The sequence below is a fragment of the Callospermophilus lateralis genome, chromosome 11 (genome assembly GCF_048772815.1).
Source record: "Callospermophilus lateralis isolate mCalLat2 chromosome 11, mCalLat2.hap1, whole genome shotgun sequence".
NCBI classification, from domain to species: domain Eukaryota; kingdom Metazoa; phylum Chordata; class Mammalia; order Rodentia; family Sciuridae; genus Callospermophilus; species Callospermophilus lateralis.
The window spans coordinates 25583713-25597234 of NC_135315.1; the positions used below are offsets into that span (position 1 = coordinate 25583713).

The 13522-nt window shown below is 49.6% G+C and overlaps 1 protein-coding gene across 2 annotated transcripts in view; it reads left to right on the plus strand.

Moving 5' to 3' along the window:
- The window catches only part of Itga3 (integrin subunit alpha 3), a 28726-nt gene extending 18750 nt beyond the window's left edge, over positions 1-9976 (plus strand). The window contains exons 17-26 of one of the 2 annotated variants that reach the window (XM_076869191.2): positions 126-205; positions 288-365; positions 845-947; positions 1100-1282; positions 1474-1596; positions 2328-2441; positions 3570-3668; positions 7410-7535; positions 7893-8033; positions 8750-8830. In XM_076869191.2, coding sequence (XP_076725306.1) covers positions 126-205; positions 288-365; positions 845-947; positions 1100-1282; positions 1474-1596; positions 2328-2441; positions 3570-3668; positions 7410-7535; positions 7893-8003 — 1017 coding nt within the window. In that variant the 3' untranslated portion in view covers positions 8004-8033; positions 8750-8830. Of the gene's footprint in view, positions 1-125; positions 206-287; positions 366-844; positions 948-1099; positions 1283-1473; positions 1597-2327; positions 2442-3569; positions 3669-7409; positions 7536-7892; positions 8034-8749 lie in introns of both variants that reach the window. The other variant, XM_076869190.1, reaches the window with a different exon arrangement.
- The last annotated feature ends 3546 nt before the right edge of the window (positions 9977-13522 follow it).

Genomic DNA, 13522 nt, shown 5'->3' on the forward strand with positions numbered 1-13522 from the left:
TGAACAAATAAGGCAGCGAGCGAGGTGGTCTAGGAGAGGAAGAGGCCATTATTGTTTGCTTCTCCTCTTTTCCCGTCGTGACCCCTCCTGGGCCCCAATGTCCCTTTCTTCTCTGGCCCTTGTAGATGGAGCTGCTCATTGCCTTTGAGGTCATAGGGGTGACCCTGCACACAAGGGACCTTCAGGTGCAGCTGCAGCTCTCCACGTGAGTGGCCTTGTGAAGGCAGCCTGGGTCAGGGTGAGGTAGTATTCGCGGCCTCTTTTCAACCCCTGTGTTCCCTTCCCAGATCAAGTCACCAGGATAACCTGCGGCCCATGACTCTGAAACTATCTGTGGACTACACGCTCCAGGCCTCGCTCAGCATGTGGGTACAACTCTGCTCCCCATGTCTCCCTGTCCCCAAGCTCCTCTGACACTTCTCTTGGCCTGCTAACCTCAGGTCTCCACTGCCCCTGGGTCTTCCTTTCGCTTTACCAAAAGTCACTGTCATTATTGTTCTATCCTCCTGTAGAGCAGGTAGAAGGGGAGGATATCAGTCCCTACTATTTCTTGAGAGCTCGTTGGGCAAAGGATTTTACATATGTCAATGGATCATCTTCTCACAACTGCCCTGTGTTGTTCCAAGTATTAGTAATGCCACTGTGCAGATGGGGATACAGAGGTTCAGAGAGGAAAAATAAATTGCTTGAGGCCACACAGCTGGTAGGTACATGGCAGAGCTAAGGTTTATACCAGGTCCGTCTGATGTCAGAGGAGCGATAGTTAACCATCCTTGGTGCCCACCCTCTCTGCCAGGACCCCAGCCTCCCATTCCCCATGACTCGAGAAGCTTTCTTACCCTAGGATGAATCACCGGCTACAAAGCTTCTTTGGTGGGACTGTGATGGGCGAGGCTGGCATGAAAACTGTGGAGGATGTGGGAAGCCCTCTCAAATATGAATTCCAGGTAAGGGTACCTCTGGGGTTCTGGTTGGGGACTCCTGGGAAAGTTGATGGGGATTCATTCTGGATCTGGGGTTGGAGGATGGGAGGGTTGGGATTGATGAGATGGAGTGGTTTGCTAGAAGACTGTAACCAGGACATCTCTTGTGCCCATAGGTGAGCCCAGTAGGGGAGGGATTGGTGGCCCTGGGGACCCTGGTCCTGGGTCTGGAGTGGCCCTATGAAGTCACCAATGGCAAGTGGCTGCTCTACCCCACGGAGATCACCGTCCATGGCAATGGGTCCTGGCCCTGTTCGCCACCCGGAGACCTTGTCAACCCTCTCAACCTCACTCTCTCTGTAAGTTCATGATCAGGAATGTTTTATTTGCATCTCATTTGCATTGAATCTTATTTTCATGCTGAAGGACCCAAAGGCTCTCCCCACCTCATACCCCTTTGGGAGACTGACTCTCCCCCCACCTTTTCCCCTCTCCCATCCCTGCTCCCACATTTCCCTCTGCCTTCCTAGCAAATCGCTTACTTCTTCAGGACCCTGGAGACAGGCCACCATCTCCCCAGCGCAGGAGGAGAGAATTGGACCCAGGGGGAGGCCAGGGCCCACCACCTGTTACTCTGGCTGCTGCCAAAAAAGCCAAATCTGAGACTGTGCTGGTGAGTGGTCAGGGCAGGGATGGGGAGCATCATGCTGACCCCGTCATGGGGTAGCACATGAAGGCAGGAGGTAGATAGAGACTACTCACTGGAGACCCTTGTCTGCAGAGGCGAGGTGGTACCTGCCCTCAGGAGCCCCCAGACAGAGCAGGAGAACCGCTGTCTGCCCTCAGAGGGTGTTCCATTCTGATAGGGAGCATCCCATACTGTGAACCAAGGGAGGAGACACCGCTCTATTCTAAGGGGTCCCTACCTATTGGGGACCACTGGATGCTCATGGCTTTGGACACTAGGACTGGGTTTTGGGGAGGAGCAGGAGGATGTGTGAGGCATCCTCTGTAGGAAGGGAGACAGGAATGGCCTGGGAGCAGTAGAGGTCCAGCTGGGTGGACAGGTTGAAGGTGGTATCCCAAGGCACAGAGCTGAAGGGAAGGAGGCAGGCTCAGGCCAGGAGGGGCTGGGAAGGGGGTCCTGGGGTTGGACCTCTTTTATATAAGCAAGGGCTAGAGTTTACATTACTCTTGTTCCCGGCATTTTGTGACCTTGGCCCAAAGAACATGTCTTCAAGGTATATGTGTGGAGGCCGGGAATGTGTGTGGCTGAAGAGATGAAGTCAGGCTCCTTCAGCTCCCAAGGGTGGGGGGAAGTCTAGAGGGTGGAAGGAAAGGAGAAGGCACAGAGAAGCCAGAGACCCAGGCCATCTCATGTCTCTTGTTCCCTGCCCACCTCAGTCCTGTTCCACTGGCCGTGCCCGCTGCGTGTGGCTGGAGTGCCACATTCCTGATACCTCCATTGTCACCAATGTCACAGTGAAGGCTCGGGTATGGAACAGCACCTTCATCGAGGTCAGTGCCCATTTTTGGAGTTTTTCGATGCCACCCACCTGGGTGGGGAGAGCAACATGGGGAGAGTGAAGCCAGGGTCACAGGGACCCTGTGTGTGTGTGTGTGTGTGTGTGTGTGTGATAGCAGTGACAGCATCGTGTTTTATGCACAGCAGTATCCCTGTCACTGAGGGCCATGCCAGGATGACATCTGCATATCTGTGTGTGAATGTGTAATGTTTGTCTCCAGCCAAAATGACCTTCTCTTAGCCAGGTGCAGTGGCCCATCACTATAATCCCCGCAGCTTGGGAGACTGAGGCAGGAGGATCGTGAGTTCAAAGCCAGCCTCAGCAAAATCGAGGCGCTAAGCAACTCAGTGAGACCCTGTCTCTAAATAAAATGCAAAACAGGGCTGGGATGTGTCTCATTGATTAAAAAAAAAAAAGACCTTCTCTCATATTTCCATTATCTGAAGCTGTGTCTGTACCTTTTCCACCCCCAAGCCTTTGGCCCTGTGTTCCTTCCCCCTGAAATGCCATTTCCCGTTTTCCATGTGTCAACTCCTACTCAGCCTTCAGGGTCTCCTTCAGATGCTTCATCTCTTTGCCATTGGTGAGGTCTTTTCTGACTTTAACAGCTGAAGTGACCTCTCTCCCTCGGGACACCCACAGAGCTTTCTGAGAAGCCGCACGTGTCTCCTATCGTGCCTGACTCAGGGTTGTAGCCTTCTCTTGCCACCTACACCAAACTTTTTTCCATGACTCACTTATAAATCTTTTCAGCTGAACGGGCCACATGGCTCCTGCTGCGTCTACTCAGCTCCCTCATCAGAGTACAAAAGCTGCCATGCACAAATGAGTAGGTGTGGCTCTGTGTCCCAAATATTTCATTTACAAAAGCAGGTGTGGAGCCAGATTTAGCCCAGAGGCCTGACTGTGACCTTCATTATCTCTGCTGTCCCCAGCATCTAGCACAGGACCCGGTGCACAAATGAAGGAATGAATGATGCACATTTGTGTTGACTGATGGACCCTTTGGGGTTGCTGCTTAAAGATGCTGCCTGGAGGGAGGGTGAGAGATTAGCTGTGCTTGGGGACAAGCAAGGACGCTCAGAGAGCCTTCTGCGTTTGACCCCCTTTCCCCTTCCAGGATTACAGAGACTTTGACCGTGTCAGGGTTGATGGCTCAGCTACTCTGTTCCTGCGAACCAGTGTCCCCACCATCAACATGGAGAACAAGACCACGTGGGTAAGTGAGCATGTTGATGAGGACTGCAGACCCTGGCCTGGAGCATGGAGCATAGGACATCTTTAAGAGCATGCAAAGACTCTTGAGCTATGTGGACCTCAAGCTTGGTAGCATGTGAAGTTCACCTGCAGGACTTGTGGTGTTTGGACCATCCTCCAGAGCAGTGGAATCTGATCATGGGGAAGGGACCATGGTATAGGGGTGTTTCAGAGTACCCCTAGGTGGGCTGGGGTTGTAGTTCAGCAGTAGAGCGCTCGCCTAGCACATGCAAGGCCCTGGGTTCAATCCTCAGCACCACATAGAGATAAATAAATAAAACAAAGGTATTGTGTTCAACTACAACTAAAAAATAAATATTAAAAAAAAGAGTACCCCTAGGTGGTTAGGCATGGTGACACATGCCAGTAATGCCAATGGCTCCAGAGGCTGAGGCAGGAGGATCACAAGTTCAAGAACAGCCTAAGCCACTTAGTGAGACTCTCAGCAATTTAGTAAGACCCTGTTACCCTGTCTCAAAATAAGAAGAACTGGGTGATATAGCTCAGTGGTAAATCACCCCTAGGTTTAATTCCCAGTACCAAAAATAAAAAGCACCCCAAGGTGATTCTGATGTGCAGCCATATACAAAAATACATTGGGCTTAGATGAAAATTTTAAATGTAGGAATTAAACATGTCAGAAAAAATTCAGAAGATAAACTTTAATTATGGGGAAAGTGAGTTACTTTATTAAACCCAAAGTTCCAATGGAAAAATTTGATAAATTACATGAAAATTTAAATCTGTATATAGCAAAAGAAATGGTAAAGAAACTAAAAGCGTGCATGACAAACTGCTTTTTAAAAAGTTTTTATAGAGGGCTGGGGATGTGGCTCAAGCGGCAGTGCGCTTGCCTGGCATGCGTGCGGCCCGGGTTCGATCCTCAGCACCACATACAAACAAAGATGTTGTGTCTGCCGATAACTAAAAAATAAAATATTTTTTTAAAAAGAGTTTTTATAGAATATTTGACAAAGTATTGATATATATTTTAATATTTAAAAATATAAGTAGGTAGTATACATGAGGTGAAATACAGATGTTTCTCTTATTATTATTATTATTTTTTTGGTACTGGGGATTGAACTTAGGGGTGAGCAAGGTCACCTTCCAGGAGTCCTTCCACTAAGAAACAGGGGGGTATGCTGGCAAGGAAATTGTCATACCTACTTGGCTAATGGCTCCCAGCACTTAACCACTGAGCAACATCTCCAGTTCTTTTTATTTTCTATTTTAGACGGAGTCTTGCTAAGTTGCTTAGGACCTCATTAAGTTGCTGAGGATGGCCTTGAACTTGTGATCCTCCTGCCTCAGTAGGAGTCTCTGAGATTACAGGCATGCACCACCATACCCAGCACAAATGTTTAATTTACTCATAAGGAGATAAAATAACAGAAAAAAAAAAAAAAGAGTTTTTTCCTATCGGATTGGAAAATACTAAAAAGAGTAATGCTGGCTAATGCCGATAGGAGGAGGGAAATTCTTTTGACTGGAGTATAAATTGGTGGATTCTTTTTGGAGATGAGTTTGTCAATATCCATTAAAATTTAAAGCACTCATTTCCTTTGATCCAGCACATGATAATGTATCTTAAGGAGCTAATAGGACAAGTATCAAAGATAAGTGTATGGGTATATTTTAGAGCCCTGTGAATGAGGGCGGAAAATTGGAAACGATCTACATCTTTTGGTAGGAGATTGGGTCAATAAAATGTGGTACATTTCCTACAGTGACTGCATGGCCGGCCCTCTGAAGGGATCAGGTCGGCTTTTATCAACAGACAAGGAAGGATGATGATATTAGAGAAGAAAGGAGCCGGTCACAGAGGAATGTGTAGTGTGACCCCATCAATGTGGATTATATGCAATAAAAAAAAGTGAAGAAATTCACCAGAGATTATAGAGACAGTTGTTTCTAGAGAGTAAAATTACTGGGAGCATTTAATTTTCTTTATATCATTTATTTATATATATATATATATATATATTTTTTTTAGAATTTTAATATTTTATTTTTTAGTATTTAGCGGACACAACATCTTTGTCTGTATGTGGTGCTGAGGATCGAACCCGGGCTGCATGCATGCCAGGCGAGCGCACTGCCGCTTGAGCCACATCCCCAGCCCCGAATTTATATTTTATAATATATATTTTTTGTTTTTTTTCTTAGTTATAGATGGACACAATACCTTTATTTTATTATTTTATTTTTATGTGGTGCTGAGGATTGAACCCAGTGCCTCATGCATGCTAGGTGAACACTCTACCACTGAGCCAAACCCTAGCCCAATATTTTTTGTTTTAGATAGACATAATACCTCCATTTTATTTATTTTTATGTGGTGCTGAGGATCAAATCCAGGGTCTCACACCTATTAGGCAAGTGCTCTACCACTGAGCTACAACCCCATCCCATATCATTTATATATTTTTTTAAAAAGTTTAAATTCAAAGTCATGTATAATCAAGGAAAATCATATTTATTTATATTTTAAACAGCTTTAACCCAAAAATCTAAATGCTTCAAAATCTGGACCTTTTAAAAAAATATTTTTTTTTCAGTTGTAGGTGGACACAATGACTTGATTTTATTTATTTATTTCTATGTGATGCTGAGGATTGAATCCAGTGCCTCACACGTGCTAAGCAAGCCCTTTACCACTGAGCCACAACCCCAGCCAAATCTGGTCTTTTTTTTTTTTCTTTAGATGGACACAATACCTTTATTTTATTTATTTATTTTATGTGGTGCTGAGATTCAAACCTAATGCCTCACATGTGCAAGGCAAATGCTCTACCAATGAGCCACAACCCCAGTCTCCCAAAATCTGAACCTTTTTGAACATCATGCTCAATAAGTAAAATCTCTGCAAATATAAATATTCAAAAAAAAATCCAAAATCTTAAACAAAGTCTAAAAAAATCTCTGCAAATATAAATATTTTTAAAAAATCCAAAATCTAAAACACCCCAAATACTTTGGATAAGGGATATTCAATCTGTACATACATATACACACCACTCCATTATAGGGAAAGAAGATGAATACTAGGTGTTATGCATTGTTTGTGGCTTTTTTTTATGGTAAATGTTTATGGAGGGCTTGCTGAATAGTGGGTGTTGCTCTAAGCAGTTTATTCATATTTAACGTGTTTAATCCTCCCTAGCAACCTATGCGGTAGGTATTATTATAATTCCCATTTTACAGATAAGCAACAGAGAGGTTAAGCAACTTCTCCAAGGTCATGCAGTTAGTGAATAGCACAGCTGGACTCAAACCCAGGTCGTCTGGCTCCAGAACCCATACTTTTGGTCCCTTCACTAAACTGTGAGTTAGGCATTATGATCTCCTTATCAGAGAGCATGAAATGGTGATTCAGAGAGGTGAAATTACTTGTCCCAGGTCACACAGCTCATCAGGGATGGAGCTGGTACTCAAGTCTGAATATGTGGATCACGGTCTCAGATGCCAGGCTGCCTCCCAGATCTGGGGCTGCTCCTCTGGAGCCAGGTCTGTGAAAAGAAGCAGGACAGGTAGACCTGCTGGTGTCAGTGGGGCTGGCAAGGGATTTATCCAGTCCCTGGCTGCCCCCTACTGGCAGCAAGTCAAACAGCAAGGCCCCAGGCCCAGCTAGGATAAAAAAGGGTGAGTCTGGGGTCTAAGTGTGTAGACAGGGGCTGAGTCCTTTCTCTGCCCTCTCCAGTTCTCTGTGGACATTGACTCTGACCTGGTGGAGGAGCTACCAGCTGAGATCGAGCTGTGGCTGGTGCTCGTGGCCGTGAGTGCCGGTCTGCTGCTCCTGGGGCTGATCATTCTCTTGTTGTGGAAGGTTAGGACCACCAGCCCACCTTGGGGACTCCCACTCTGGGACCTCCTGCCAGCACACGCTCACCAGCCCTCCCTTCATCCCACATTTCCCCATCCCAGTCCTCATTTCCATCTCAGCCCCACCTTTACCCCACGCCCTCCCCACCTTCTCCCAGCTCTAGTCTCACCCCCTGCCTGGGTTCAAGGGGGGAACAGCAAGCTGGAAAGGGGAACACAGGACCTCCGGCCTCTGGTCACACCACCAGGCTGGGATCGGGTCCCAGGCCTCCAGGATCCCCAGCCCTAAGCCCTAGCCCCGACAGCTGCTGGCCCGACCCCCAGCGCCCCTGATGGCCACTCCCCACCTCCTCCCCTCCAGTGCGGCTTCTTCAAGCGAGCCCGCACTCGCGCCCTGTATGAAGCTAAGAGGCAGAAGGCGGAGATGAAGAGCCAGCCGTCAGAGACGGAGAGGCTGACGGACGACTACTGAGGGGGGCAGCCCCCACCCAGGCCCACCCGGGTAACACGGCCTCCGGGCCCTCCTCCCCGAGTGCCCCAGCTGGCCAGCTGGCCGGGGCCTCTGTCTCTGTCCTGTCTCTTCCTCTTGGCTTAGGGGCCTGCTCTGACCTCCTCTGTCCCCATCACCACCTCAAGACAGCAGGCTACTCTGTGTGACTTCCCCTCTGTTCCCCAATCTAGCTCTCAGGGACTTAGACCCCAAGAAGGAACCACAAAATCCTCCCCATGATCACTTTGATTTTTGGGGGATGGCAAAAGGGTCAGAACCAAGGCTGGGCCCATGTTTGTAGATCACGAGGCACGTCCAGATGATTCTACACCCCTGGGAAGGAGGGTACTGGTAGATTCCTGCCTCCTGGAACCAGAATTTTTCCTACTGAGCAGTACCCATCTCCTTGGGATAAGCAACCAACCCCCCAGTGCTGTTCAGGGGAGACCACCCCACTCTCCTGGCCCACCATTCCACCAGTAGTCTCTGCGGCTGCCCTTTGGTCTCCATCAGCTTCTTCCTCTCCTCTCTGCCTTCCTCAGCTCCTCTTTCTCCTGGACCTGGGGTGGGGAAACTAATCCTCCCTGTCCATCTCAGTGCGGGGACATGGGGCATGTTTGAGTCAGGATCCTGGCTTTGAGGACTGGGAGTCTGGGGGGAGGCTGGCACATCTTACTTCCACTTGAACCCTGGATGCTGAAGCATTTTCTCTTCTCGCCTAATTCCAGTGTGACTTCTTTAAGCGGACCCGCTACTACCGGATCATGCCCAAGTACCACGCGGTGCGCATCCGGGAGGAGGAGCGCTACCCAGCTCCAGGGAGCACTCTGCCCACCAAGAAGCACTGGGTGACCAGCTGGCAGACTCGAGACCGATACTACTGACATCCTTCCTGACCCCACTCCCTCCTCCCCTGGTGTCCCCTTTCTTCCTATTTATCATAAATTATGCCTTTGACAGTCCGCAGGGGCCATTGCCTTTGGCTGGCACCAGCAGATCAAGGCACACACACGTCTTTGGGCGGAGGCATGTGCTTCTGGCTGCGGATACCTCCCAGCGGGACCTTGCAATGCTGAGCACATGGCAGCCCTGTGCCCTAGACACGTGGAGCCTGCCGCTTGTGCCCTGGGCTCGTGCACCATGGATGGTACATGGACGCACCTCGTCCCAGTCTCTGCCTACGCCAGAACCTAGCCAAGGGGCCTCGATGTGGTGACGCCTCCCCCTTTCACACTGGATCCATCTTGAGCCATAGTCACTGGACTGATTTTGCTGTTGAGAGTAAACTACTGATGGGAAGCAGCCAGCTGGGCCCAGCCACAGAGTTGGGGTTCCATTAAAGGCTGTCCAGGGGCGTCCAGCATGCTGTGATCCAGGAGCAAACAAACTAGAAAGAAGGTCCCAGGGTGGCTTTCTTTCATGGATTTCTTTGAAGTATCTCTCCCTGGAACTAGCAGGGCGGACAGCCCAAAGGAACAGAGACAGACGGCAGGACATCCTGGACCCGAGGCTCTGGGCCTGTCCTGGAGCATGATGGAAGTCTCTAGAGAGCAGGAGACCAGTCCTGGGCCAGGCAGACAGCAGGACGCAGAGGAGATACCAATCCTGATCCCCTGCTACCACCCCAGCCTCAGAAAGGCCTGGAAAGACCACAGAGGGAGCGACGCTTGAATGTAGGGCAGGGAAGGAGCCTGTCCCTGATCCCACCCCAGGCCAGGCTCCACTCTGGTGCCCCCCCGCCCATGAACTGGGGGCTTAGAGGTGGAGTCCTTGATTTGTCCTCAGCTTCCAGAGCCAACCTGGCTCTGCCCCCTCCCCAATGGGCTACAGAGGAAGCCAAGGCTTGTTCCCAGGACCTCCCCTGGCCCCTGCCCACCCCCTCCACGGTACTGTAGCAGGGAGCTCCTGCCCGCCTCGTGCCTTCTTTGTACACAGGCTTCTCACTGCAACCAATAAACTGCTCCCAGTTTGTACGTGCGGCACCTGCCTCCATCCTCCCCAGCTCAGCCCAAACAAATGACCACATCACCACCTAGCTGGCCCCAGGTAGACAGAGCTGGGAGCTGGGCTCTCAGAGATTTGAGGGTGAAGATCTGTGGAGGAGACGCCAGCCCCTGCTCTCAGGGCTGCCCCTGTCTAAAGTCTGGTCATAGACACACAAATGAGATTGAGAGGCGAGGATGAGGGAAGAGCCCTGAGCAGACCTGGTGGGACACAGACCAGTCTCGTGTGCTGGCCTGGGAAGGCAGGGTGGAGTGCAGGGGTGGGAAGAGGCACAAGCTACTGCGTTGTAGGAACAGGTAGTCCTGGCTGTCACAGAACAAAGATGGTACATGGATAGAGAGACACCCCTCAGCCAGTCCGCAGGAGTTCTCGTAAGAGCCTGCTTTTCTGCCTCTGTTTCACCACCACCACCCCTGGGCACCCTGATGCAATCACGATGAACCAGTTACCCAAGGCTGAGCAGGTCATAGTATCCATCCCCCAGCCTCTGAGCAGGAGGTCCTGGAGCTCTTGTCTTTTGCAAGCTCCCCAGGAGTGTTTGGTACCAAAGCTTAGGTGGCCCATCATTTGGATGAAGCTCCCCCCTTTCATCCCGTGTTTTCTGAAGCACTTCCTCCTCTGTATTGAGGTTGTCCCCTCTACATAGGCTTGGGAATGGAACAAGGCTGTGTCCCCTTGATTTCTTGACTCCAAGTTACGTATTAATACTGTTCATTTTCCCCAAGGCTAAGCTGGGGATGCAGCCCAGTGATAGAGCCCTTGCCTAGGCCCCCTAGGTTCCATCCCTGGCACCAAAAACCAACCAAACAAACAAACGAATAAAGAAGGGAGAAAAGGAGAGAGTTTTATCTAAAGCTCTGACCCTTAACAAGATTCCAATAACAGCTGGAAATAACTGTCTGAAGAAACCTAGGGGCAGATGCCAGATTGAGCCACTCAGAGCCCTCAGGCCCAAGCTGTTCTGGAAGTTCCTCCTGATGTCTACCTGGTGTCTCTCAGTCTTGACCTTGTGGCAGCTCTCTGCCCGCCCCTCTTTCCAGCAGGGTCCAACACCCTTCCTGCACTTCATCCCTTCATGTTCTATGCTGGGATTTCCCCTGTTTCAGGATGATTGATAGTGGAATGTTCAGTTCCCCCAGGAAAATCCCAGCCCCACCCCTGAGAAGCCAAGTTCTTAGAACCCAGTGATCAAAGACCTTCATTTTCCAGAATCTGGAATTCACTTGTTTGGGAATAACACCATGGTGGGGGTGTCAAATCCCAGCTCATGTTGAGCAAAACAGCCCAGATCAATCCTGTGCTTACAGCCACTTCCTGCTTGAGTCAAAGGAGAGTTTATACACCTCTCTGACTAGTTGCACATGCCCAGTCCAACACCACCACCACCCCCACACACACACACGCACACATGTGCGCACATAGGCTTAGGAATACACACTTTTCCTACTAAGCCACTCCTGAGAATAAGACAGTTGCAGGACCAGGGCAGCTACACTTCTAGGCAAGAAACACAGGTGGTAGAGATGCCACCTCGGCCACTACAAAAACACACTCCACAGTGCCAAGTTTCCTGAGCTCCTGGGAGCCCGGAGCTGCAGCACCTCCAAACTGCATGCCAGAGAGGGTATTGGCTCTTGCATCTCTAAAAGAACCATCAAGGTGATTCTTTCCTTTTTGTGTAGCAGATGGGATTTCACTTCCAGGTCCCCCCTTGTTGGGTGAGGCCATGTGACTCATTCTGACCAATGAGCTTGAATAGGAGGGAAGCAACTCAATTGTAGGCTGGACCCTTTAATTGCTGGTGTAAAACTGCTGCTGTGGAAACCTGTGTTGAGATGAAGTTTCTGTCAGCCTGAGAGCCCCCTACCAACCCATATTGCATGGGATGTGGGATGTTTGAGGATTGGGAGCTTTGGGGAGCTCAGCATCACCTCACCTAGCATGACTGGGTTGCACCCTGCCGTGAGCTCTGCAGAAGGAACTTTTATTCAAGCATAGAGCCCACTGTGTGGAAGTTGAGCTCTTAGGTGAGGGTCATGGGAATTCTCTCCCTCTCTTACACCTAGGCTCAGAGTCATGGGCTTGTCCTTGTTATTTTGACAATAGTAATCGTAACAGATACTGTGATGCCAGATTCCTGGGACCCCAATAGACCCCCAGGAGCCGAATCCGATGCAATCACACAAGAGTCTTTATTGCAAGCTCGAGCCTGGACTCACAATCGTTCCTGATGCAGCGGTCCCAGGGAGTGAGTCCCGGTCCTTTGTCCAGTGAGATTTTATAGTTTTGGGGGGATACTCTATGTGTCACAACATCACCCAGCAAATCATTCCATACCGTGGGAAAGTCAAACAACAGCTCTTAACATTGATTAGCACATTCACTGGCGGGAACAAGTTGAGTAGGGGTGATTGGTTAGTACAAAAAGGAGGTTCGTTTGAACTGATGATTGGTTTAGGCCACGAGGGGTGTACCTGCTGAACTACATGGTTTCCCAACATGTTATCAACCACCATCAACTACTGGGGGGTCATCTGGCATCCTCAGTATTTTCCCTGTCTCATGCTGATTGGTGGTTGCTAGGGGGTTGCTATGGGTCTTCACCTAGCCTAACTGAGTCAGGGACTCCTGGCCCCCCAGACTTCTCCTGTTATTTACAGACAAACAACTCAGCAGGGTGGGTATGTGCTTAGGAGTGCTCTGTGGGTTTTTCCCAGGACAAGGGTCATGCCCCCTTCCTTAGGACAGGCCTTGAGGTAGAAGCTGGTTTCTCAAAAATAGAGTCACATCAGTTTCTCAATATCATTTATTGCTAGGCACAGGGCTTGGGTTTTTATGCACAATATCCCATACGTTACAGGGCACTTGCAGCCATGATTACCCAGGACCTCAATTGCCTCCTAATTGCTGGCCCAGTGACATCTGGTAGTGCTCTCCAATATCTCTGGGCATGTCTCCTTGCTGACCACACTTCCGTTTTCACTCCATCCTCGACCACAAGCCAGGCACCGCGCCCCAAGTTGGAGAATAAGATACCAAGATAAACACGTGTCTGTCCTCCTGGAGCTCAGAGTCCGGTAGGAAAGACAGATGAATCAGCAAAAATTACCACTCATTGTGGTAAGCTTTTGCTAAGATTATGAGACCCAAGGAGCCCTTGGAGGAAGCTCTTAACCCAGGCTGGGAATATCAGGGAAGCTTCCTGGAGGAAGGAATGACTAAGCAGATGAGATATGAAGAATGGATAGATGAAGTTGAGAAAATTGATCCAGACAGAAAAGACAGAGATTGCAATGACTTGGAGATTAGAAGCCAATTCAAGGCAGCACACAGGTGGGGCTGGGAGTTGAGCTGGAACATGTAGAAGAGGAGGCTGGGAGTGAAACCAAAGCACATCACCGGACAACTGAAAAGGCTCCAGTAAGAAGTGGAGAGTCACTGAAAGGCTGTGAGCAGGAAAGCAACAAGGTCAGATCTGTAGTCCAGAATGATCCCTG